This window comes from Lithobates pipiens, unplaced genomic scaffold (genome assembly GCF_037356315.1).
Source record: "Lithobates pipiens isolate NorthernLeopardFrog02 unplaced genomic scaffold, aLitPip1_a1.2 Scaffold_19, whole genome shotgun sequence".
NCBI lineage: Eukaryota > Metazoa > Chordata > Amphibia > Anura > Ranidae > Lithobates > Lithobates pipiens.
In genome coordinates this window covers 218,104,938-218,131,579 of record NW_027507764.1, presented here as the reverse complement: position 1 = coordinate 218,131,579, position 26,642 = coordinate 218,104,938, and the positions used below count along the sequence as shown (strand labels likewise).

Sequence of the window (26,642 nt, the reverse complement as noted above, 5' to 3'; positions counted from 1 at the left end):
AGCCCAGCTCAGGAGTGAGGCTACACTTATGCCACAATAGAAAGTGGCTTCCTATGGTGGCACACGCAGAAAAGGAGGAGCCTGGAGTGCTGGCTGGGGAACCGAGAACCGAGTTCTATATTTCAAGTTTTAAATTCCATGTTTCAAATTCCATGTTCCAAGGTCTATGTTTGGAGTTCAATGTTCCATATCCCAAGTTCCATGTTCTGAATTACATTTAGCATACTCCCTGTTCCATGATTCATATTCTGAGTTGCACATTCCAAGTTCTATATTCCAAGATTGGCATTCCATGTTTCGAAAATCCACGATTTATATTTGGAGTTCCATTGTTCATAGTCCAATTTTCTTATTCTGTATTTCATATACAGAGTTACATATTTAATGTTCCACATTCCAAGTTCCATTCTTGAAATTCCATACATATTCGAAGTCCTGAGTTCCAAGTTTTAAATTGCATATTCCAAATTTAATGTTCTGAAGTTGATATTCCATGTCCTATGTTTGGTGCTCCACGTTCCATATTCTGTTCGGTTCTACGCACCCTATTCTGAGTTCCTTGTCCTTGCATTATTTTAAATTTCATATACAGACTTCCAAATTTCATGTTCAATGTTCTTTGACCCATATTCCATACTCTGGTTTCCATGTTCCATTGTCTACATACCAAGTTCCTTGTTCCATTTTCTAAGTTCCCTGTTCCACATTTTGAGTTCCATATTCTGAGTTACATGTTCCGTATACCAAATTCCATATTTCCAGTTCCATGTTTTAAACTCCATATTCCATTTTCAAAATTTTCTATATTTCTTGTTCCAAAAAAATATTTCCAGTTCAATATTCCAAGTTCTAATAGTCATGTTCCAAGATCTATGTTTGAAGTTCAATATTCCATGTTCCATACTTTGATATCCATGTTCCATATTCTGAGTTGCATGGAACTCAAATCATGGGAAATGGAACAGAGAATATGGTAAATGGAACTTGGAACACTGAACTCTGAACATAGAATAGAAACTTGGAATATAGAATGCAGAACCTGGAATATGAAACATGGAATTCAGAATTTGGATCTTGATATATGCAACAAGGAACTCAAAATATGGACCACAGAACATGGAACAGGGATTATGGAACTCTGAACTGTGAACTCTGAATATGGAACATGCAATATAATTTGATGTCTATGTTCCATACAATTCCACACAATTATGTAAATAGTAAGTATGTAAGTACTGTAAGTTATTAACTTTTTAACTTATTTGAACAAACATTAGAGCTTAATTTAACCACTTCAGCTGCAGAAGGTTTTACCCTCTTCTTGACCAGGCCATTTTTTGCTATTTAGCACTGATCTACTTTAAAGCAGAGGGTCACACAAAAATGGAACCTCCACTTTTTTGAACCCTCCCTCCCTTCCTCCCTCCGGTGTCACATTTGGCACCTTTCAGATACCTGTCGAATATAGGTATCTGCACCCACTCCGCGGGAGTCATGTCCCTTCACGCCCCTCCCACTGTGTTCTGGGAAACACATTGGTCCCAGAACACAGCGGGGACCAGTTAGGACGTGCAGCGCGACTCGCGCATTAGCAGTAGGGAACCCCTAAGTGAAGCTGCAACGCTTCACTTCCTGATTCCCTCACCAAGGATGGCGGCGGCAGCAGCTGAGAGCCGAGCAATTGATCAACTTCGGCTGCCGATGTCACGGGCACCCTGGACAGGTATGTGTCCATTTATTAAAAGTCAGTAGGTGCAGTATTTGTAGCTGCTGGCTTTTAATATTATTTTTTTTTTGAGTGGACCCCCGCTTTAACTGGTATTTGCGCATTCATGCAACGCTGTACATGAAAACATGTATGTTGTATTTTTCACACAAATACAGCTTTCTTTTGGTGGTATTTGATGAATTTTTATTTTTTATTATCTAAACGAAAAAAGGCTGACAATTTTTTACTTACTGCTATAAAACATATCCAAAAAAAAAATGTCTTTGGTAAAAAAATAAAATCCCGATAAGTGTATATTGATTGGTTTGTGTGAATGTTATAACATCTACAAACAATGGTATATATACTGGATTTTTTATTCATTTTTTTTTTCTATACTAGCAATGGCGGTGATCAGTGCCTTAAAGTGGGATTGATGCGGCAGGCAATCCGACAATAATTGACACTGGGGGGAACTGACTAATGCCGCCTACAGACAATCGGACTATCCGGCAGACTTAACCCGGCGGACAGACCGCCGGACTTTGCAGCTGAGGTCCGCTGGACTTTTGGAATGAGCGGACCTGCCCCCACAGGACCGGACTTTTCCGGCGGGCTAGGTCCAGCGGACAACCCACCGGACTATGGCGGGAGTCCACCGGACTTTTGAAATGAACGGACTTGCCCACACAAGGAGAAAAGTCTGTTAATTTTGAACGTGGCTCCAGGTAGCCAGGACTAGCAAAGGAAATGAATGTCGCCGCCTCCATTGGCGAGATTGACACCTCGCTAGCCTCGTCGCCTGGTATGGATTTAAAGGGGAAGCCCTACGCCGAAACAACGGCGTGGGGGTCCCCCAAAGTCCATAGCAGACCCTATCTGAGCACGCAGCCCAGCCGGTCAGGAAAGGGGGTGGGGATGAGCGAGCGCCCCCCCCCCCCCCCTCCTGAGCCGTACCAGGCCACGTGCCCTCAACATGGGGGGTGCTTTGGGGAAAAGCACCTTATCCCCATGTTGATGAGGACAAGAGCCTGGTACGGCCCAAGAGCCTGGCCGTTGGTTGTTGGGGTCTGTGGGCGGGGGGCTTATCGGAAACTGGGAGCCCCCTTAAATAAGGGGGCCCTCAGATACCGGCCCCCCACCCTATGTGATGTACCCCTACCCATTCACCTGGTGAAAAAAGTGTAAATAAAAAAACACAACACAAGTTTTTAAAATAATTTATTAGACATGTCTTGTCCCGCTTTTCACAAACACACGGGCGGATTATCCGTCAGACTCTGGTCCGCCGGACCAAGTCCACCGGATAGTCCGATCGTGTGTACGCGGCATTACTGTCACTGACATCTCCAGTGATACTACTACAGTGATCAGTGATAATACTATACAACTATACACTGTCATTGTACTAATGACACTGGCTAAGAAGGGGTTAACATCTTGGGTAATCAAGGGGTTAAATATGTGGCTAACAAGTGTTAATGTGTGCTGCTTTTTACTAAATATCTCTTTGGGGGTTATGTAGAAAAATCAAATCCACTTTGCACTGCAAGTGCACTTGAAAGTGCACTGAAAGTGCACTTGGAAGTGCAGTCGCTCTAAATCTAAGGGGTAGATCTGAAATGAGTGGAAGCTTTGCTGATTTTATCATCCAATCACGTGCAAGCTAAAATGCTGTTTTTTTTATTTTCCTTTGGATCTACGGCGACTTTACTTCCAAGTACACTTGCAGTGCAAAATGGATTTTCCTTTAGTAAATACCCCCTTTTGCTTATTATCCCTGCTTTGTAGGGAGAAGAAACAGAAAGATTGATCCCTCTATACAGAGCCCTGTGTTGGTTGTCAACACAGGGCTCTGGGCTGTGATTGGACACAGCCAATCAGCAGGTCCCTGGCCACGAATCATTGGCTGGGACCTGCTGATAAACTCTCGATGTGTACAATCACAGCGGGAGTAAGCTGGCAGGGGCGCACATGTGTGCCTTGTACCTGGAAATAGGCAGCGGCGTACAGGTACGTTGCTGTGTCTGTACGGTCCATAAGCAATTAAACAGTGCCTACAAATAAAGGTGATATTATTGAATAAATTACATATAACATTGATATGGTGTAATCATTCTCATAGTCTAAATTCAGAGTTGTTCCACATTGGACCACCACTATGAAATAAGAATCAGATGATCCAAATTAGGTGGTTTGAACCACTTTTAAGAGTTTGCAGGTAGAACCTGTTTTATTTAAACTTCAGATATCTGGGGTCTAATGTTCTCTTTGCTGTTGATATGTGTGGTGCAAAATTACCACTTCAACACAGGGCACTTTCACCCCCTTTTTGTCGTTGCCACTTTTCTGCTTTCAGCATTGCGGCACTTTGAATGACAATTGCATGGCCATGCATGACATTTAAAAAAAAAATTCACACAAGTAGAGCTTTCTTTTGGTGGTATTTAATCATCAACACGGTTTCTATTTTTGCCAAATAAACAAAAAAAGCTACAAAAACTTGAAAAAAATATGTGTTTTTGATCATTTTGCAAATAAATAATCTTTCTTTAAATACTTAGGCTTAGCAAGCAGGCGAAGTGAGTGCCTGGTCACCTCTGCTGTTAGCCGCTGCAGGGAGCTTGAAATCGAGGAAGGAGGTAGCCGTGGAGGCTTCAATTGTTAATGCAACAACCAAATCGGCGGTTTGTGAGTGAAATACTTGGCTTTTTTATTCTTTTACTAAGTCTAATAAACGTTAATGCACTAGGGCTGGTGTGCGCTCTTTCTCGCTCTTGTACTTTTTAGGATTGTCTGCCACCCAGTGGACCCAGTAAGAGCAGCAACGCCCGGAGTGGATGTAACAAACATATATATTGTTTAGAAGTATTCTGGAGGAACTGGATAGGATGGGACAGCGCCGTGCTTGATATATTTACATTTTTGTACCAATGCAGTATAGCATCACCATATAGCTGGTATGGTGGTGATCAGGGACATTGACTGGTGACAGTATGTAAAAAAAAAAAATTATGTTTTTCAATTTTTTTTCTTTTTTTTTTTTTACACAATATGATTGCTTATACTAGTATATTTCACTGGCATAGACAACCATTTTTACTTAATGAAACTGATTCATTCAGTGTGTGTTGTTGTGATTGGCCACAGCCAATCACATGGTACAGATGGGTTGTGACTGGCCCTGTTTGTACCAATCACAGCTAGCAACACAATGCATTGCACGAAAGGAAGCCATCCATTGTTTAAAATTGTGATGTGATCTGCTGTGATTGTTAACAGCAATCACATAGTACCAGCAGTGGGCCGGTACACTGATCAGTCATCAGCTGTGGACACAGCCGGTGCCAGATCGGGCTGCAGCACTACCCGAGGTGCGTTCTGGGAGGATGTCATATGACGTCTGCCCGGAAAGATGAATGTCCTGCTTGGGCCTATTGTCAAATGGTTAAGAGAGCTCTAAAGTGACTCAGAAATAAGCTGGATACCTGACCCCTGACCAGGGTTTTAAAAGGTCATTCCACTATAAGGAGTACGGTACAGGTGGTGTAGATTTCAAATTATGAAGAGATTTTTTTTGACAACAGTCACAGTAAACATTTTTGGCGCAAATGGAAGACACCATCTCAGAACCTTGTACAAACATGGGGATGGCATTGCTATGGTTTTGGGTTGCTTTGGTGCTTCAGGGCCTGGGCAGCTTGCAGTCTTCAAGTCATCTATGAATTCTGCAACAGTTTGAAGTATACTTCAAAGAAATGTCTGAAACTTAAAGTTGAACTGGAAATGATAATTATTTGAAGCACACTAGCAAATCCTCCAAGGAATGGTTCAAAATGAATAAATACAGTGTCAAAGACTTGCCTAGTCAACGCCCTGATATAAATCAAATTAAAATGTTGTGGAATGATTTAAAACAGGCAGGCCATGGAAGGAAGCCCTCAAACATCTTACTACTAAAGAAAATTGTGCATGGAGGAGTGGTCAAAAATATTATTAAGTGTTCATAAGTATCTTTTAGCAAGATTGGGGATTGCCAGCATTTTCAGGGTCTTGCCTAGCCACCGTGGGCAGAAGCTGGGGGCAACATTAGTATTGTATACATGTATATATATATATATATTGTGAGGGGTTAGCTCGGCAGCAGGTGTGTGTGACCCCCTGGATGGGTTCACAACACAAAATCAGGCACAGCAGACAGCGTTGTAGGTGCAAAAAAACAAAAGATGCGGTTTATTTATGCTACATGCAGTGATACATATAACAGCCAAACAAAAATAAAACATGAAAATAAATCCTGGTCAGCTTGACCTCTAACTACACACTTAGATTCCCTGTCTAACAACTGAGAACAGCCTTGTGCTGCCCCAGTCCCTGTCCCTGTTGTAGAGGTTTGCCACACAGGCGTTAACTCACCGCACAGAACAGGTGTCACACTCCCCAGTCTATACAACACAAAAACTGGTTCCAGGATGGAGCATCTCCCTAAGCATGCTGGGGTTTTTTGTAGAGGTCTTAATGAGCCCACTTACTTCAGCTGGGCTCATTAATTCTTCCCCTCTAATTGTAAAGGTCTGCATAAAGCCTGAATCTAGGGCACACATATTTCCCATCCTGGATACAACCAGGTGACTTTACCTGCGTGCTGCCACAATATATATATATATATATATATATATATATATATATATATATATAAGCTGATTGGTTTCTATGCAGAAGTGAGCCTAATTTCACACTTTCCAGCTTTAGTAAATAAATCCCATTGCGTACCTAAAAGTGGGGTATGCCTGTATATATATATATATATATATATATATATATATATATATATATATATATATATAGATATATAGATATATATATATTAGTAACTTTTTCCCCACAGATACATTTTAACACTATTATTATACAGTGATTAAGAAAGGAAAAAGGAGGGCCTTAGTCTAATGTGGTTACCCCAGTGGGAGAACGCACGGGCACCGCCTCCCCTATCCATGCATTCGGCCCCCTGATCTACATATCAGCGGGGCTGGACCATGGATTCCAATGGGGCGGGGTATTTTTGAAGCACCTGATTAGAGCAAGAGGCTCTAATAGGCTTCAAAAAAGGGTCGGCTCGGAGCGTAGAGCATTGCGCTTTGAGCCCACCCAGTTGTGTGACGCTAAGCAGATTAATAGATTCATTTTCGCTATTATCACACTAAAGTTCCTCCCTGCCAATCAGGAGGCAGGTCTGTGAGACCTGTTTTCCGACTGGCCAAAGCATCAGGTGATCCCATGGGATGCTTAGCGCTTTGGCGAAAGAGAAGACGTGAGGCAGAGGAAGTTGGAGGAGTGGACACCGGAGCCTCTGTGGCTGCTGCTTGCACTCCAGGAGAGGAGGAGGAGGACACCACAGCCCTGGCACACGAGCGGGTAAGTCCCGGACCGCCCACGCAGGGGGTTCCCGTTTCATTGCTGTGCTGCTGGGGGGGGGGGGTGTTGTTTGTTTGCCGCCCCCCAAAAGAAGAACTCACCACCTCTGCTGGTTTACCCTATTTTCTATGGTAAGCTCTGCTTAAAGAGATGATGAAATAAGAGAAGCTAATTTTTAGGTTTTACATAAAGTTTAATATCACCAGTTGCTTCATAGCCCACGATTGGTTTTGCAGCTCACCATATTGAGGATTTGCCAAGACCTAAATCCATGCACCTCTAGAATGCTTATGCAGTTTCTCTATCCCCAGCCTTACCTACTATATTGACAACCACCTATGCTACTGGCTGTAAGTGTCATTCATACATAGTGTCTGATTAAATAGTTTTGATCACTTTTGTAAGATAATTATAGCAATGTTTATATGAGCTAGCATACTGGCATATCAAAAAAATGCATAAAATGCAAAGCTTGCTTGGGATATTAAATATAAACCACTTACTTGTCCTTTGCAATTATCCTCCCTGTGCCCAGCACACTAAAATATTTATCAGTTGTGCTTTTAATTATCCTCTAAAAAGCATGTAGTAGTGTATGCCAACGGGCAGAAAATGGGACAACCAATTAATATGCACATAAGCATTTTAAAGAAAATTATTACATACAATTTAAATAAAGTCATTTAAAGTGACATGTTTGATGAGTTTTCAAAATCCTTTTTTTTTTTGTGCCAGACTCTATCCAAAAATGTGCATAACTGCAATTATGTAGCATAATGTACAGTAAAAAATAATAAAGCATTCCTTGAATTCACCCATTGTTTAAACATAGGAGAAGATGTAAGCAGGCCCCTGATAGATGCAGAAGTGGAGATCTCACTGTTGGTTGTTAGCCAACCTATTGTATATATACAGTAGCTGAAGAAGAATACATCTTGTTGACAACTGTTGGATCTGACCATCCTCAATCGACTGCCAACTTCTATAATCTAAGACAACTATTGAGCTCAGGAGTAAAAAAGTCAAGTTGTAAAAATATTTCTTTTTCATGTAAATGAATCTATTTATAAAAAATATTTGTTTCAGGCAAACTAAAGGGGAACTTTAGCCAATGGAAATAAAATTGGTGTACAGGAGGATTTTTAATGCAGAAGATGCTTTGTCTTTTCTGCATTAAAGTTACAAGGCCTGTCCACCCTTGTACAAGGAACCGCACACACACAACTCACTGTACAAATTTGGCAATGCTAAATCTGACTGAACTCCCACACATGCGCAGGAGTGACATCATTCCAACCGGCCAATGACAGCGAGGCCCAGAAGCCAGCCGCCCAAAGATGTCAGTGACCAGACGGGGAGCTGGAGCTGAGGCGAGTATTGTTTTGCTTTAATGTAGAATACCAGGTATACAGGGTTTACTAGGCTAATCTTAACTGCTTTACTGAAAAAAGAAAAAAAACGCCTGTTACTTACAGAGCTGATTACTTGAAGTTAAAATTACACACTTAGCTGAAAGAGACACAGTAGTGTGATCCACTTCCTGATCTATACAACTTCCAACAATTTCCATTATTGAAAGATAGTCTGAGAGGAAAAAGCTACTGATATGTTCTCTCTTTATACATAATACTCAAAACCTGTCGTGGGTGAACTCTGTATTAAATACTTATTTGTAAAATAAAATGTTTATTTAAATATTAAAAAGATAAAAAAAGTCAGATTGAAAACATGCAAACTTAACTACTTTAATACAGGGCACTTTCACACCTTCCTGCCCAGGCCAATTTTCAGCTTTCATTGCTGTCACTTTTTAAATAACAATTGCGCGGTCATGCTACACTGTACCCAAACTAAGTTTTTATCATTTTGTTCCCACAAATAGAGCTTTCTTTTGGTGGTATTTGATCCCCTCTGCGTTTTTTCTTTTTTGCTAAACGAATAAAAAAAAGACAGAAAATGTAGAAAAAAAAAGTGTTTTTCTTTGTTTTTGTTATAAAATTTTGTAAATAATGTAAGTTATCTCCTTCACTGACAGGCACTAATAAGCTGCACTGATGGGCACTGATAAGGCTGCACAGATGAAGTGGCACTGATGAACACTGATAGGTGGCACTGGTGGGCACTTATAGGCGACACTGATGGGCACTAAAAGGCTGCACTGATGGGTACTTATGGGTGGCACTGACAGATGGTACTGATGCGCACGGATGGGCACTGATAGGCAACAGTGATGGGCACTGAATGGTGACACTGATGGGTATTGATGGGCACTGATGGCTGGCACTGATAGATTTAACTGATAGGCATCACTGGTGGCACTGGCACTGGCAGGCCTTTTTCTTTGGCACTGATTGGCAGCTTCCTGGGCACTGATTGGCCTTTCCCTGGTGGTCTAGGGTGGCATACCTGGTGATCCAGTGTGGTGGCCATCCCAGGTGGTTCTGGCGGCATCCTGGTGATCCTGGGTGGGCATCTGAGGGGGGGTGGGGTTGCACTGATAAACAATCAGCACAGACTCCCCCTGTCAGGAGAGTAGCCAATCGGCTCTCCTCTAATCACATCTGTCAGACGTGAGTGAGGAAAAGCCGTTCAATCGCTCTTCCTGTTTACATTGTGATCAGCTGTGATTGGACACGGCTGATCATGTGGTAAAGAGTCTCTGTCAGAGACTCTTTACCTAGATTGGAGTTGCGGTGTGACAGACTGACATGCCGCAACAATGATCGCTGCGATGCGCGCCCCCAGGGACGTTTAGCAGCTTGATATCCTGAAAGACGTTGTCTGGTCAGGATATCGCAACCACTTTGGCAATGTAATTTTGTTATATGGCGGGCGGCAAGTGGTTAATCCCAGAAATAGAAGTGAAATATATTGCTGCTTATAGTCCTTAGATGTGGTGACTTCATTTGTTTTCTTTTTTCTAATTTAGTTTTTTTATTTTGACCTGTTGGTTCTGATAGTAATACATGTCCTATCCTAGGGTGACTTTTTATACTGTATCTGTGGAGGAGTAGCATTGTTAGGGCTCTTTCACACGGGGCGAATGAGTGATGATCCACCCCGTGAACATTCGCTTGCTCAGCAGGGATCGCTCTGTCGATCCCAGCTGAGCAGGAAGATGACAGGTCTGTCTCTGCATACTGTGCAGGGATGGACCTGTCAGATCGCCGCTCTCCACTAGGAGATATCGGATGACGACGGACCGCAGAGTCCATCGTCACCCGATCCGATGACGGATGGAAAAGTAGGTTTTTCCTCCGTCACACTTTTTTGCGTCGGATGTCAGCGGACATGTCACTGCTGACATCCGACGCTCCATAGACTTCTATGGAGCATCCGTTCAGGTCCACCTAAAAAACTGACAGGCGGACCTGTATCGTTCATGTGAAAGAGGCCTTACTCTAGGACAGGAAGTATGTTAAGGTCTACAGTACACCTCCCCCTCACCTCAGAGTCTTAAAATAGGGGCAGGTTTTCAGTAGGTGACAGAAGTAAACTGCAGGGTGGACAGGATAGCACTGGATTTCTGACAGGATCAATAAGAATGTTTTAAACTTATCAAACAGATATAACAAATCACTTCCAATGGTATATTTAATAAACGAATGGGGTCTAATATACTTCTCTATACTCAGCTTTAAAATATAATTAAATGCAAAACATTTTTTTCTGTTTTGGAGAGAGTAGAGAGGGATTAGAACATCTGTCAGGTTTTTATTTCTCCTCCCACCTCCATTCACCCCTTGTATTCTGTTTCCATTTGCCTTGCTTACGGTTGTCACCAGAAGTGAAAGAAAATCTCAAGTTTTGGATTGTCACCAGAACATGATTAGAAAGGAAATCTTTCAATGAGGACACTCATTCTGACTGAATCCTACTACTAGGGCAAGCTTTAGATTTGCTGAAATGCCCAGTCATCTCTGGATTTATAGTATATTCATCTGTAGAAATGTCTATGGATGGCTATATCGTGTTGAAAAAAAAAAAATTAAAAGAAAATCCAATCTTGTTAAAAAAAATAAAAAATCAGCTCAGTGAGATATTCTGTAAAGTTCATCCATTCATAAGGGCCCTTTCACACTGATACATTTTTCCTGCATTTTTTTCTTTGCCAGAAAAATGCAAACAAAAATGTTTCCCTTTAAATCCTATGGGACTTTTCACAGCAATGCGTTACAGGTGCAGTGCATTTTTAAAAGTCCTGCATGCTGCATCTTTGGTGCGGTTTTGAAAACCTCACCAAAAATGCAGCTTCCCATTGAAATGAATGGAAATCGCGTGAAAAATCAAAATTTTGACAACCCAAAAAACGCACTAGAGACGCACAGCAAATACACCTGAAACGCAGCAAAATCACAGCATATGCGTTTTTACTGCGCTTTTGCTACAGAGCAGTGTGAAAGTACACTAAGTGTCGGTTCACACTAAGGCAGCACAACTTGCAGCGCGACTGCCTCAGGCGACCTGGACACGACTGCTGCGGCGAGTCAATGCAAGTCACCTCAAGTCGCCCCCCAAAGTCGTACAGGAACCTTTTTCTAAGTCGGAGGCGACTTGTGTCGCTCCGATTAGAACGGTTCCATTGTGCAGAACGAGACACGACTTGATGGGCGGCTAAGCCGCCCGACAAGTCGTCCCAGTGTGAACTGACCCTAAAGGAATGCAGACACTGCTGCTTTTTTCACTACAAAACTAAGAATGCACCAGGTGTTGATAACGTAGGCTGTACCTCCCATTTAAAAATCAGTTTGGCAAAGGACATAATAAAACAAGAGGCATTTTCTTCAAAATAGAAATAAATATCAGTCTGCAATATGTTTACCAAAATCCTCGGTATGGTAAATGTATATAGTTCACCTGGTGGAGACTTTTTTTTTTCCAACTAAATTATTATACTTTTGCAAGATTCAAATAAAATACTGTTGAGCTGCCATCTAGTGGCAACAGTCTGATCATGCTGGTTAATGTATGGTGGCAGCTCAGGAGCAAAGGTAAATAGGGAAGATAGATAATCTGCTTTTCCCAGCTGTAGATTAGGCTTGTGAATTTGTGACTATAAAGTGAAATTATACTATTACCATAAAGGCAAAGTGAAAGATTCATTTTAAAGAAGGCACTGTAAGGAGCCTTTACTTTGGCTGCCAGATCCCTCAGAAGCCATGTTTAAATGTTACATATCTGAGAAACTTACATATGCCCAGGCTTGCTGGTTGGCCTTTTAGGCTCCAGGCACTCTGCTGCGAGAGGTGGTGAACCAGTGATCTCTTTTATGTATGTAGTATGTGTAAGTGGGGTGCAGGGGCAGATGTGGTTAAATATATAAGGGGTCCATATAGTGAACTTGGTGTTGAGTTATTCACTTTACGGTCAACACTGAGGACAAGGGGGCACTACAAGGAGGAAAAGAGATTTCATCTCCAAATACGGAAAGGTTTCTTCACAGTAAGAGCTGTGAAAATGTGGAATAGACTCCCTCCAGAGGTGGTTCTGGCCAGCTCAGTAGATTGCTTTAACCACTTAAGCCCCCGGACCATTTTGCTGGCCAAAGACCAGAGCACTTTTTGTGATTCGGCACTGCGTCGATTTAACTGACAATTGCGCGGTCGTGTGACGTGGCTCCCAAACAAAAGTGATGTCCTTTTTTTCCCCTTAAATAGAGCTTTCTTTTGGTGGTATTTGATCACCCCTGCGGTTTTTATTTTTAGCACTATAAACAAAAAAAAGAGCGACAATTTTGAAAAATACATTATTTTTTACATTTTGCTATAATAAATATCCCCCAAAGATATATAAAAAAAATGTTTTTTCCCTCAGTTTAGGCCGATACCTATTCTACATAATAAGCTTTTATGATTGGTTTGCGCAAAAGTTATAGCGTTTACAAAATAGGGGATAGTTTTATGTCATTTTTATGATCAGCAATTTTTATTGTGACTGCGACATTATAGGGGACACATCAGACATTTTTGACACATTTTTGGGACCATTGTCATTTATACAGCAATCAGTGCTATACAAATGCACTGATTCCTGTGTAAATGACACTGGCAGTGAAGGGGTTAACACCTAGCGGGCAGTTTAGGGATTAAGTATGTCCTGGGGAGTAATTATAACTGTGGGGGGGGGGCGTGGCTACGTGTGACACGTCACTGATCTCTGCTCCCGATCACAGGGAGCAGAGATCAGTGACACTGTCACTAGGCAGAACGGGGAGATGCTTGTTTACATTAGTCCGACGGATTTTGCCCGAAACTGGTGTTGCATACACACGGTCGGACAAAGTTGTCGTAAAATCCGATCATTCGTAACGGGATGATGTAATTTAGTTACGATGGGACTACGTTCAGGCTACTAGCCAGTAGCTTTGGTCTAGGAATTTGATCTGAGCATGCGTGACACTTTGTCCGATCGGAAAAAGTCCGATGAAGACCACACACGGTCGGATTATCCGACAACACGGTCCGATCGGACATTTTCCGTCGGAATGTCCGACTGTGTGTACAAGGGCTAAGAGGGGTACAGGGGGCAGTGGTTTGTCTTACAACTTTACACTCCGTCAGTTTTCTTGCAGTTCAAATGTCGGATCAAGAACTATTGTGGGGTAACACATTTCTGATACATAGCATTTATTTGTTTAATATGTGTGCCTGGAACTGAACAAATGCATAACATGCATGAACTGGAAATGGTAATGTAGCAGCCTGATCTTATTGGTGGGGTTAATGACACTGAAGTTGACATCTTTTCATCTTGGGATGTAATACATACATCAAGGAAGGAAACCGAGCCTTCAAAAATCTCTATGCTAAACGCTATCCCTGGAAGAAATCAGTTGCGAAAAAGTATAGTATAGTATAGTAAAGTATAGACTGCCTACAGTGCCCCTATCAAGGAAAGATTCATTTAACATTAACTGTAATTACATAATATAATGAGACTTACTTCTCTTTTCCAAACAGGATTGACGGTGTTGCATATAATTTTTGACCTTTTCTCTTGGCCATGGTGTGGGAGTGCTGGAAAAATGCTGTGTTTACCAGGCTGAATAGAAATTTTTAGATATGGGTCTGGATTGAAGAACATCCCTTTCTTTAACCCCAAAGCTTGGAAATCTAAAAAAAATTAAAATGAGCACAAAATCATCAAACTAGGACTTGCATGACAGTCTTCAAACATGTTGCCAAGTACCATCAAACATACTGAGGACAGTTATCAAACCTTTACATAATATATTACTCAGATAGCAAGCAATTGAGCTGCAAGTTTGAAAACGACTTGCTAAGCTATTGCTACACTTGCCAGGCTTCACAAGTTTGTTGCACAATTGCAGCAAGTCCGCATTGCATGAATCCAGATCAACTTTCTTTGCAAACATTCTGCAAGTCTGCTGCAAGTTCTGGTTCAGTTATGTAGTGCAATAGTCATCCCACCACAGGGGAGACTGTGACTTACAAAGCTCTTGCTGTAGACTCACCACTGCAACTTTGTCCTTGCTAGAGACTTGCCATGCAAATGTGCTGCTACAAATTGGAAAAGTATCAACTAGAACTTGTGCTTCAAGTGCTCTGCAAGTGTACAACTTGCCAGTGAAAATGTGCAGCAAGTTAACAAGACTTACAATTCAATCCTGCCACAAATGTTTGGCAAGTTATCCTTGCTATGTGTGTATTCACAATTGTGTATTTGACTGCTTGAACTTTCAAATATTCTTGTACGTGCTTTTAGTTGTTTTTTTTTTTTTTTTTACCAAATCATGGTTGAAATTATTGTGCATAGCATACTAAAACATTCTGCTACCTAGAAATCTGCAATACTGTTAATACTGCCTGAAAAAAAAAAACACAAATGGCCCTATTCAATTAGTTTTTAATCAGATAAGTTCACTTTGAAAAAAATAATAAATGCACCTTTTTTTCCAGGTAAAAAAATTTGCATTTATTACTATTTTTCTTAGGAGTTTGTGTAAATTGGACAAAAACTAATTTTCTTTAGACTATTATTTATTCTGAATGAATTTTCTTTTATTATGGACAGGAGTAAAATGTCACTAGATAAGCTGAGGAGCTTGGGAAATTCATGTCCTTGTAAAAAGAGATACAGTGTAACAATGCTAGAGAGAATAAACAAATACATGTAATCATTAACATTTATTGGTTACATTCATTTGTTAATCCTCTTTAGTGTTCTCTAGAATAGTTAAATTGTATCGCTTGTTAACCACTTGACCTCTGGAAGATTTTACTCCCTTGGCGACCAGGCCATTTTTTGCTATTCAGTACTGTGCTACTTTAAATGGCAAGTGCGCGGTCATGCAACACGGTACACAAATGAAATGTATATAATTTTTTCACACATATATAGCTTCCTATTTGTTGGTATTTGATTAATGATATTTTCTACTTTCTGTCATAAAACATATTCAATAAAATCAAATTTCTTCATAAATTGAGCATAAAGGTATTCTGCTACATGTTTAATAAAAAAAAAAAATCCCACTAAAGGTATATTAATTTATTTGAGTGAAAGGTATAGCATCTACAAACTATGGTATATATATATATTTGAAAATTGACCAATCCTGATGTACTGATGGCCTATCTAAGTTTTTGAGGCACTGAAAATGTTAGGCTAGTACAAATACCCCTCAAATGTCATATTTTTGGGGAAAATTAAGAATTAAATACAATTATTTTTTTTCTATTTTTTTCTTTTCTTTACATACTGTCACCAGTGCAGTACAGCATCATCATATGACTGGTGTGGCAGTGGTCAGGGATAATGACTGGTGACACTATGTTTAAAACCACTTGCCGCCCATCGTACAGCAAAATGAGAGCGGCAAAGTGCTTAAGTTATCCTGGTCAGACGTCATATGACGTGATCAGGATAACAGAGTCGAGGGAGCGCAGCGTGGTGGTCAGAGGTGCTGACACACCGCAACTCCAATCATGGTATGAAGGCTCTGACAGAGGCTTCTTACCACGTGATCAGCTGTGACTAGGGATGAGCCGAACACCCCCCTGTTCGGTTCGCACCAGAACCTGCGAACAGACCTAAACTTCGTGTGAACTTTAGAACCTTATTAAAGTCTATGGGACTCCAACGTTCACAATCTAAAGCACTCATTTTAAAGGGTAATATGCAGGTTACTGTCCTAAAAAGTGTTTGGGGACCCGGGTCCTGCCCCAGGGGACATGGATCAATGCAAAAAAAAGTTTTAAAAACGGCAGTTTTTTCAGGAGCAGTGATTTTAATAATGATTAAAGTGAAACAATAAAAGTGTTATATTCCTTTAAATTTCGTAGCTGGGGGGTATCTATAGTATGCCTGTGAAGGGGCGCATGTTTCTGGTGCTTAGAACTGTCCCTGCACAAAGTGTCATTTGTGCAGGAAAAAAAGTCTTTTAAAATCACTTGCGGCTATTGTCGGGTCCCGTAATACAGAGAACACTCAATGAGTGTTCTCTGCATTAACCGACAATTCATTCATTCATTGATAAAAAAAAAAAAAAGCGTGGGGGTTCCCCTGAATTCAATTACCAGGCCCTTCAGGTCTGACATGGATATTAAGGGGAACCCCGTGTCAAATTAAAAAAAAAAATTGACGTGGGGGTCCCCCTAAATATCCATAACCAGACCCTTCAGGTCTGATATGGATATTAAGGGGAACCCCGCATCAAATTAAAAAAAAATTGACGTGGGGATCCCCCTAAAAATCCATATCAGACCCTTTATCCGAGCACGCAACCTGGCAGGCCGCAGGAAAAGAGGGGGGGACGAGAGAGCGGCCCCCTCCCTCCTGAACCGTACCAGGCCACATACCCTCAACATTGGGAGGATGCTTTGGGGGTCTGTGACCCCTCAAAGCACCTTGTCCCCATGTTGATGAGGACAAGGGCCTCATCCTCACAACCCTGGCCGTTGGTTGTGAGGGTCTGCGGGCGGGGGGCTTATCAGAATCTGGAAGCCCCCTTTAACAAGGGGACCCCCAAAGCATCCTCCCAATGTTGAGGGTATGTGGCCTGGTACGGTTCAGGAGGGAGGGGGGGGCGCTCTCTCGTCCCCCCTCTTTTCCTGCGACCTGCCAGGTTGCGTGCTCGGATAAAGGGTCTGATATGGATTTTTAGGGGGACCCCCGCGTCAATTTTTTTTCAAATTTGATGCGAGGTTCCCCTTAATATCCATATCAGACCTGAAGGGTCTGGTTATGGATATTTAGGGGGACCCCCACGTCAATTTTTTTTTTAAATTTGACACGGGGTTCCCCTTAATATCCATGTCAGACCTGAAGGGCCTGGTAATTGAATTTAGGGGAACCCCCACGCTTTTTTTTTTTTTTTTTTATCAATGAATGAATGAATTGTCGGCTAATGCAGAGAACACTCATTGAGTGTTCTTTGTATTACGGGACCCGACAATAGCCGCAAGTGATTTTAAAAGACTTTTTTTCCTGCACAAATGACACTTTGTGCAGGGACAGTTCTAAGCACGGGAAACATGCGCCCCTTCACAGGCATACTATAGATACCCCCCAGCTACGAAATTTAAAGGAATATTACACTTTTATTGTTTCACTTTAATCATTATTAAAATCACTGCTCCTGAAAAAACGTCCGTTTTTAAAACTTTTTTTTGCATTGATCCATGTCCCCTGGGGCAGGACCCGGGTCCCCAAACAATTTTTAGGACAGTAACCTGCATATTACCCTTTAAAATTAGCACTTTAGATTTCTCCCATAGACTTGTATAGGGTGTTCCGGCTTTTCGGATTTGCTGCGAACAGCCCAAATTGTTCACTGTTCGCTGAACAGGCGAACAGGCAATGTTCGAGTCGAACATGAGTTCGACTCGAACTCGAAGCTCATCCCTAGCTGTGACCAATCACAGCCGATCATCACATGAACCAGGAAGTGCCAGGAAATGGCTTTCCTCGGTTCACGCTGACAGGGAGAGCCGGTTAGTGGCTCTCCCTGTCAGAGGGGGGGCCTCTGCTGATAATCAGCACATTGATTATCAGCACAGCCCCCATCAAAAGGTGCCCTTCAGTTGCCAATCAATGCCCATCACATGCCAACCTGTCTCCCTCTATAAAGCCTGTCAGTGGCCATGAAAGTACAGATCAGTACCCACAACAGTGCCCAAAAAAGTGCCAATCAGTGCCCCATCAGTGATGCCTGTCAGTGCACCAAAGTGCCAATCAGTGCCACTCAGTAAAGCCTGTCACTAGCTCCTCATCAGTGCTGCTTATCCAGTGCCACCTATCAGTGCCATCAGTGCCGCCTATCAGTGCCCATCAGTTTACTTTTTCAAAATTGTCGCTCTTTTTTTGTTTATAGCACAAAAATTTAAAACCGCAGAGGTGATCAAATACCACCAAAAGAAAGCTCTATTTGTGGGAAGAAAATGATAAAAATTTAGTTTGGGTACAGTGTGGCATGACTGTGCAATTGTCATTCAAAATGCGACAGCACTGAAGGCTAAAAATTGTCCTGGGCAGGAAGGGGGGAAAGTGCCTGGTATTGAAGTGGTTAAACTTTTGAAAATTTTTTCTTTCTTTTTTTACATTTTTTTCCCATACTTTCAGCAGAATATTTCAGTGTCCCAATTGCTTATTTTGATGTTCACTGTAACAGCAATGTTTTGAACTATGATGAATGGCTTTCATTCATAACAGATGCGAGTTACTATTGTGTGCTGTGATTGACCCAGAGCTATCACTTGGTACAAGATGCTGTGATTGGCCCAGGTACCATATGATAGCTATTACAGCATTACTATAGGAATCACAGCTGTTATGAATGAAATTCATTCATAACAGCTTTGTTGATATTATAATCATGTGATCGCATACTGATCACATTATCCCCCCGCACACTTAATGCGTCCGGATCCCGGGAGCCACAATCTATTGTGTCTGGTGGTTGCGGGAGCGGGGCTCTGCACACCACTAACCTGGAAAAGGCTGCATGGCATACATGTACATGATCTAGCCTGCCCATGTTGCCCTGCCACAGTACATGTACTGGGGCTGAGTTGGAACTGGTCAAAAATACATATATATTTTCCACGCTCCTCAGAACTAGTGGCCATAATGCTGTTTTTTTACTACTGCTCATAATATAAGAACAGTAGTGATGATTAACCACTTCAGCCCCGGAAGGTTTTTCCCCCCTTCATGACTAGGACATTTTTTGCAATACGGCACTGCATTATTTTTAACTGACAATCGCGTGGCGGTACGAAGCTGTACGCAATTATATTTAATATTATATATAAAAATAGCGGCGCTTTACCGCCGACGCCCCATTGTGAAAGGGGTCTAATGCCCCATACACACAGTCGGACATTACGACAACAAAATCCATCAAATTTTTTAAGACGGATTTTGCCCCAAACTTGTCTTGCATACACACAGTCGCAAAAAGTTGGCAGAAAATCCGATCCTACGGAACGAGGTGACGTAAAGAAAGTACGTTGGGACTATAAATGGGCCAGTAGCCAATAGCTTTCGTCTCGTAATTTATTCTGAGCATGCGTGGCACTTTGTTTGTCAAATTTGTCTACACATGATCGGAATTTAAACAATCGCATTTTGTTGTCGGAAAATTTTAGATCCTGCTCTCAAACATTGTGTGTCGGAAATTCCAACGGAAAAAGTCAGATGGAGCCTACACACAATCGGATTTTCCAACAACATGATCCGATTGCACATTTTCCATCGGAAAATATGACCGTGTGTACGGGGCATTAGCGTTTAATATCAAACAATAAGAAGTATGCCCACTGTACACATGGAATCTCCCAAACATGACTGTGTGCAAGCAGATGACACATCCAATTGACTTGGAAGGTCACCTTGATTTCCATGTCCACGTAATACTGGACATTTAGACTGTATGTAAAAATCTAAGAATAAACCCTGTTAAATGATTTGTCTGCAGTGGATTTTTTCTGCTCAATGGTTGTGTTATTGGCATTAATACAAAAGTAAACAAAGAAGAGTCTTACATACTGTATGTTTTCATGCATTATCACTGAATTCTACGGGTCTTTAAACTCATGAAAACAGACAAAAACAGGCCTTAGCTATTTTCAAAAATGGCTCTGTCTATCAGCACTACCTTTAATTACACAAATGTTTTGGAGAATTACAACTAGTGTGTTAAAATGTAAATGTTTAAATGCAGCCTTCCTCTTGATCAACTGCTTAGGATTCTGTGGCTGCGGATTTTCTATTTAATTTTCAATTTTTCTATTGGTTGAACTCGATGGACATGTCTTTTTTCAACCTGACTCATATTTCCTTTACAAAAAACTTGGATCTGGCTTTAGTTACATATGCATTATAAATTGTAAAGCAATGCACATTAACACAGTGTGGAAAAACTGAAAAAATTATTTTATCTTCATACGAGAACTCAGTGGCTTGAACCCATCATAACTTTCAACCTAGCAAATATTAGACTAAAACAGTTCACATTTACCTGAAAGAGTAAAACTGATGAGCCTACGACTTCCTTGCCCATGAGATGCATCTTCATTGTTGATACTTTTGAAGATCTGGAAGGAAAAGACGATGTGAGATACTGGTCAATACCATATTCGTTTCAATTAATGCAAAACCCATAATCTCAGTCAGAAGGGATTAATAATAAAATTATTTGATTGCTTTTCCATTTGTTGACTCAAGATAAAAATATGTAAGGCAATGTCACATGACGATTTGACTGACAATGTTTTTATTAATAGAAAAGTATTTTGTACCCTACTGTATTACAAGTGCAAAAGAAAATGCTGTTGATCATTCTGCCATATTCTAGTCTGATGAGAGAGAACAGTCTCTATTTAAAGAACACAGGGTATCCCCAAATCTCCCACTAGGGGCAACATAGTAATATGGGGGATTTTTAGTGCACAATAACAAAAAAAAATAACAATATGCTTAAAAACAACAATATTGATTAAAATCAATACATTTTATTTGCATACAAATACAATATATAAAAACACTCTGTCTGGACAAAAAATATACACTTAATTCCCTCTTGATGGTACCTGCAACCCCACCAGGGGAGTCACCTCTATTAGAGACATTACTCCGGGGGTGGGGGGGGGGGGTTATTATGTAGGACATCAGGCTCTCAAAATGTTTTAGGGTTTCCCGCTTCAGGAGAATATAGAGAGGGTAGTTACTAGAATGAAAATAGAAAATATAAGTATATATATATATATATATATATATATATATATATATATATATACACAAAATCAACATAACAAATGCATATCATACAGTTCTTTTAAAACAAATTCAAAATCACAGTAATGTGGAGACACTCACCCAAAGATCCTACCCTCTCTATATTCTCCTGAAGAAGCGGGCAACCACGAACCATGTTGAGAGCATGATGACCTAGATAATAATCCCACTGGAGTAATGTCTCTAATAGAGGTGAATGAATGAATGAATGAATGAAATATTTGTATAGCGCTCAACGCGAACTGAATCGCCTCAAGGCGCTGTGAAGAGCTTAGTTGTCCATCATCTAGAAGAGGAAGGTCTTGAGTTTCTTCCTAAAGGCCAGGTGGTTTTCTTCCAGGCGGATGTTGGTTGGTAGAGCGTTCCATAACCGTGGTCCTTGGACAGCGAATCTCCAATCCCCCTTTGATTTGTACCGGGATTTGGGCACGAGGAGGAGGTGACTCCCCTGGTGGGGTTGTAGGTATTGTCAAGAGGGAATTGAGTGTATATTTTTTGTCCTGACGTACTGTTTTTATATATTGTATTTGTATACAAAAAAATAATTGATTTTAACAATCTTGTAATGTCTTTTGACAGTACCAAGGGAATCCTGCTGCCCCACTCTGTCCAAATTCTTTCCTGATATTATTTGGCATGTGGGTACCTATATATTAAAGATCAACTACTTTTTCTCTGAACAATTATTAACAATATTTATTAGTACATAGGTAAAATTTGAAAACACAATCTAGAAACAAGTGAACAATGCTGCCAGGTTTGTTATACAACCAACAGAGCCAAACGTGGTGGTGGGGTCTACGCATTTCACACAGAATGAATGGACTTCTTCAGGATCCAATTGAAGTTCACACAATATATTAATTGATGAATATTATAAACAGTACATCATTATGACATAGCATATATAAAAGAAAAAAACACGAGGGGAAGGGAGGGAAAAGGAAGGGGAAAGTGGGAATGGGAAGAGGGAAAGGGTAAAAGAGAGATTCCACCATTTTCTTTACACGTTCTCCCACTGAACCTGTTTAGGGAACAACCTCTATTTATTTGCATAGTAAGATGATGTAGCTTAGCAGAAAAGATACTTACGTTACTTTTATTACCGTAAGTCTGCGTGTAGCCAGCTCCAAATCTTGTGTGCTTTTAAAGTGTTTGTAAAGGAATACATTTTTGTTCTCGGGTAAGGGTCTGGTATGGATCTTTAGGGGGATATAAGTCGACAGAATGGCACAGCTGGTCACAATCACGTACCTGTACGTGGCTCTTTAAGTGCCCAGCCGTGGGTCGGGAGCGCTCCGGCGGCGGCGCGCTCCCGACCCGGTCCTTAGCTCCGTGACCGTGGCCGCAGGACCAGCGGACCCGATCGCTGCTGGTGTCCCGCGATCGGGTCACAGAGCTGAAGAACGAGGAGAGGTCTGTGTAAACAAACCTCTCCCCGTGCTTCCTAGTGTGGCTGTCACCGATCGTCTGTTCCCTTTTATAGGGAAGGACGATCAGTGACGTCACATGCCAGGCCACACCCCCTACAATAAAAAAACACATAACGTCAAATATAACATCTACACTGCCCCCTAGTGGTTAACTCCTTCACTGCCAGTGTCATTTACACAGGAATCAGTGCATTTAAATAGCACTGATTGCTGTATAAATGACAATGGTTCAAAAATGTGTACAAAATGTCCGATGTGTCCGCCATAATGTCGCACTCACAATAAAAATCGCTGATCGCCACCATTACTAGTAAAAAAAATATATTAATAAAAATGCTATAAAACTATTGACTATTTTTTAAACGCTTTAACTTTTGCGCAAACCAATCAATAGTCGCTAATTGCGTTTTTTTTACCAAAAATATGTAGAAGAATACGTATCGGCCTAAACTGAGGAAAAAAAAGTTTTTTTATATATTTTTTGGGGATATTTATTATAGCAAAAAGTAAAAAATGTTGCATTTTTTTCAAAATTGTCGCTCTATTTTTGTTTATAGCGCAAAAAACAAACAAACACAGGGGTGATCAAATACCACCAAAAGAAAGCTCTATTTGTGAGAAAAAAGGACACCAATTTTGTTTGGGAGCCACGTCGCACGACCACGCAATTGTCAGTTAAAACGACGCAGTGCCGAATCGCAAAAAGGGGCCTGGTCCGGGGCTCAAGTGTTTAAGAAAGTGGCTTCTGCTGACCCTTGTCAGGGGGCCCCATGACATGTCCATGGTAACATGTGTTAAAAAGACTTGATTTCTATTATTAGCACTTTATATTATGATACACCCTGGAAAATATAATCCATTTGCAGAACATGCTAATGCAGCAGGGGCCTGGCTACTATCACTGGCTGCTCCCCTGCATTTCCTCTCCTCCTCTCAAACTGTTAAGGACCATATGCAGCCACAAACAGACAGAGCACTAGCAACCTAGACTGCATGCAACCACAGAAAGAGCTGGAGGAAAGCCTTGCTCACCACACAGAATTACAAAGAGGAAAAAGAAACTGAACTACTATGGACACTGAATTGCTGTGGACTGTGGAATGACAGAGCCTGCTGGGTGCAACTAAGAATTGTGGGAGATGTTACATATATCACCTTGACTAGGGATTTGTGGAGAGGAAAAGAAAGTTCTGTTCCTAGGGTTCAAGGCAGATGTGGTGAGGACATTGCGGGAGACAGACCATGCTGCAAGCTGTTTGCAGAACGTTTCACCACTGCATTATGGTTTTGGAAAGGCAGAGTAGCAGACATCTCCTGGTACATAAGAGCTGCTGCTGATGCTGCTGAGCCCCTGAAGGAGAACAGAGGGAGACCAGCTGCCACCCCTGAAGTTGGAGAGAGACCACTGACCAAACCCTACTTCACCTCACTAAAGAGGAACAGTATTTTTTGCTTGGGACACAGTACAGGCATTTATACGCAGGTTAGGAGGACCTTATCTTGAGTATTCTAATGCTAGATCTGGGGAAAGGGTTTAATACAGACTGACAGACTTTTATTGTAACATCATCTATTATGCAGAATCCTCCCAAGTATAGAGTTTACGGGTCAACCTTTGGACTTATGTCTTGATAACAACTGTAAACCCCCATTCCCACTGTATATATGCACCGTCTAGTAGTATGTGCTACTAGAGTGAGAGTAGGCAAACTATACTCTCACTCATGCTTAGCCTGTGGGTCTGTAATTGGGTCAGGTTTATTAGATGGTAGGCTAGGTGACTGATATAGACAGTCCTCTGGTGCCTCCCCCTGGATCTGGAAAGTTGGAGAACATTCTAGATATTAGTGGAGGAGAGGAGGGGCTGTTCTACATATTTGAGGACCCTTGGGCAATCCCCAGGAGTAGGCCTGGCAGTGAACTAAGGAGCCCTTAAATATACATGGGTCATGCCATCAGGGGAGTCAAGATGGAGAAGCAGTTCTGAAGGAGTCCTGTCAGAAGGAGGGGTTTACCTTAGGCTGGAGGCTGGCCTGGAAGGATCCTACAATAGTAGGCAGTGAGAGGAAAACTTTCCAGAAAGGCAGCAGGAGCAAAGAGAAACAGTCAGTAGATTAGCATGATGCAGGGACAGACAAGGGGAGGGGCTGAGAGTTCCTAGCCTGTAATGGGCTTTTGCTAAGCTAACAAGCGATAGTTAGTTCCCAAGAAAGTGAAACCAGCAGAGCTGTGCAAAGGAGAAAGATTTATGCAGGAGGAAGAAGTGGAGCAGTAAATAGGGAAGCTGTTGTGCCTGGATTTTTTCTTTTAAGTTGGGCATCCCATAATAACAAAAACAAAGCTTAATGACTGTTTTTATGTGTCTGGATGCAAGTTGAAAGTGACTGGCTGGGAATCCTGACATTTGTAACACCTAAGGGGGTAGTGCTATATATATATATATATATATATATATATATATATATATATATGTATATGTATATATATATATATATATATATATATATATATATATATATATATATATATATATATATATATATATATATATATATATATATATTGGCATGTTTCCATTTCCATTTCTCTGGCAGCTGTATACAGTCCTGTGCAACAGTTTTAAGCAGGTGTGAAGAAATGCTGTAAAGTAAGAATGCTTTCAAAAATATATATTTTAATTACTTTTTTGAGGGCATGTGGTCTGGTATGATTCAGGAGGGGGGCACCTGGCCCCCTTTCCTGGCCAGGCTGCATGCTTGAATAAGGGTTTGCATGAATTTTGGGGGGGACCCCACTCCTGGTCTTAATGCTAGACCATCGTTTTCAGCACTGGAAATGTGCTGGACCTAATTTATACTTTCTGCCCTTGTGTTGCCCCTTTAATACTCCACTTGACTGTATAGCCTTAAAGTGGGGTTCCACCGCCGTTTCTTTTTTTTTTTCGTCTTAATCTTCATAAGTAAGTATTCTAAATATGTTACTTACTTGTATATGATCTGTAAGTGTCATGCAGCCGTTTTTCGTTCGCCTAAAGTCTTTAGAAAAACGTCTCCTGACGTTTTCCATTTTGCCTGTGGGCATGTGAAGCCCACAGGCATTGTCTTCCAGGACACAGTGCTGCTAATCTCCCAGCATGCACCGCCCGTATGATCTGCGATCTCGCGCATGCGCAGATTAAACCGCTCGAGTGCTGACAGCCTGGGCGCCGCACAGACTCCTGGGAAATTAAAACAATGATCCCAGGAGCCCCTGCGGCCGACAGGAAGAACTGACCTGCCGCTGAAGCCCCGCCCATATCTGCAGCAGCATCGCCCCTTTCCGGAATCTCCAGGGACAGGAGATTTGAAACAAGAAGAAAAGAGAAGAAGACATCAGCAAGGTAAGGGGGATATCTAGCGATTAGGGAAGGGGGGATCACATAGGCATAGGACTAGGAATTCGGGTGGAGCTCCGCTTTAATAACACACTAATGCCCTGTATACAGGGTCGGAGTTTCCGACTGAAAATGTGTGATCGGATTGTGTTGTCGGAAAAAATCCGATCGTGTGTGAGCTCCATCTGACTTTTTCCGGCGTAATTTCCGACACAGTTTGAGAGTTGGATCTAAAATTTTCCGACAATTTTCCGACAACAAAATCCGATCATTTAAACTCTGATCGTGTGTAGACAATTCCGATGGATTAAAGTGCCACGCATGCTCAGAATAAATTATGAGACAAAAGCCATTGGCTACTGCCCTCTTTATAGTCCCATCGTACGTGGTTTATGCCACCTCGTTCCGAATGATCAGATTTTCTGACAACTTTGTGCGACCGTGTGTATGC

General features: G+C 41.4%; 1 protein-coding gene across 4 annotated transcripts in view; it reads right to left on the bottom strand.

Moving 5' to 3' along the window:
- HECW1 (HECT, C2 and WW domain containing E3 ubiquitin protein ligase 1) overlaps window positions 1-26,642 on the bottom strand; it is a 422,188-nt gene that overhangs the window by 112,265 nt on the left and 283,281 nt on the right. For all 4 annotated transcript variants that reach the window (XM_077491691.1, XM_077491690.1, XM_077491692.1 and 1 more), the window contains 2 exons: window positions 20,610-20,685; window positions 14,069-14,238 (listed from right to left, as the gene is read on the bottom strand). In XM_077491691.1, the coding sequence (XP_077347817.1) occupies window positions 14,069-14,238; window positions 20,610-20,685 (246 nt within the window). The remainder of the gene's footprint in view (window positions 1-14,068; window positions 14,239-20,609; window positions 20,686-26,642) is intronic.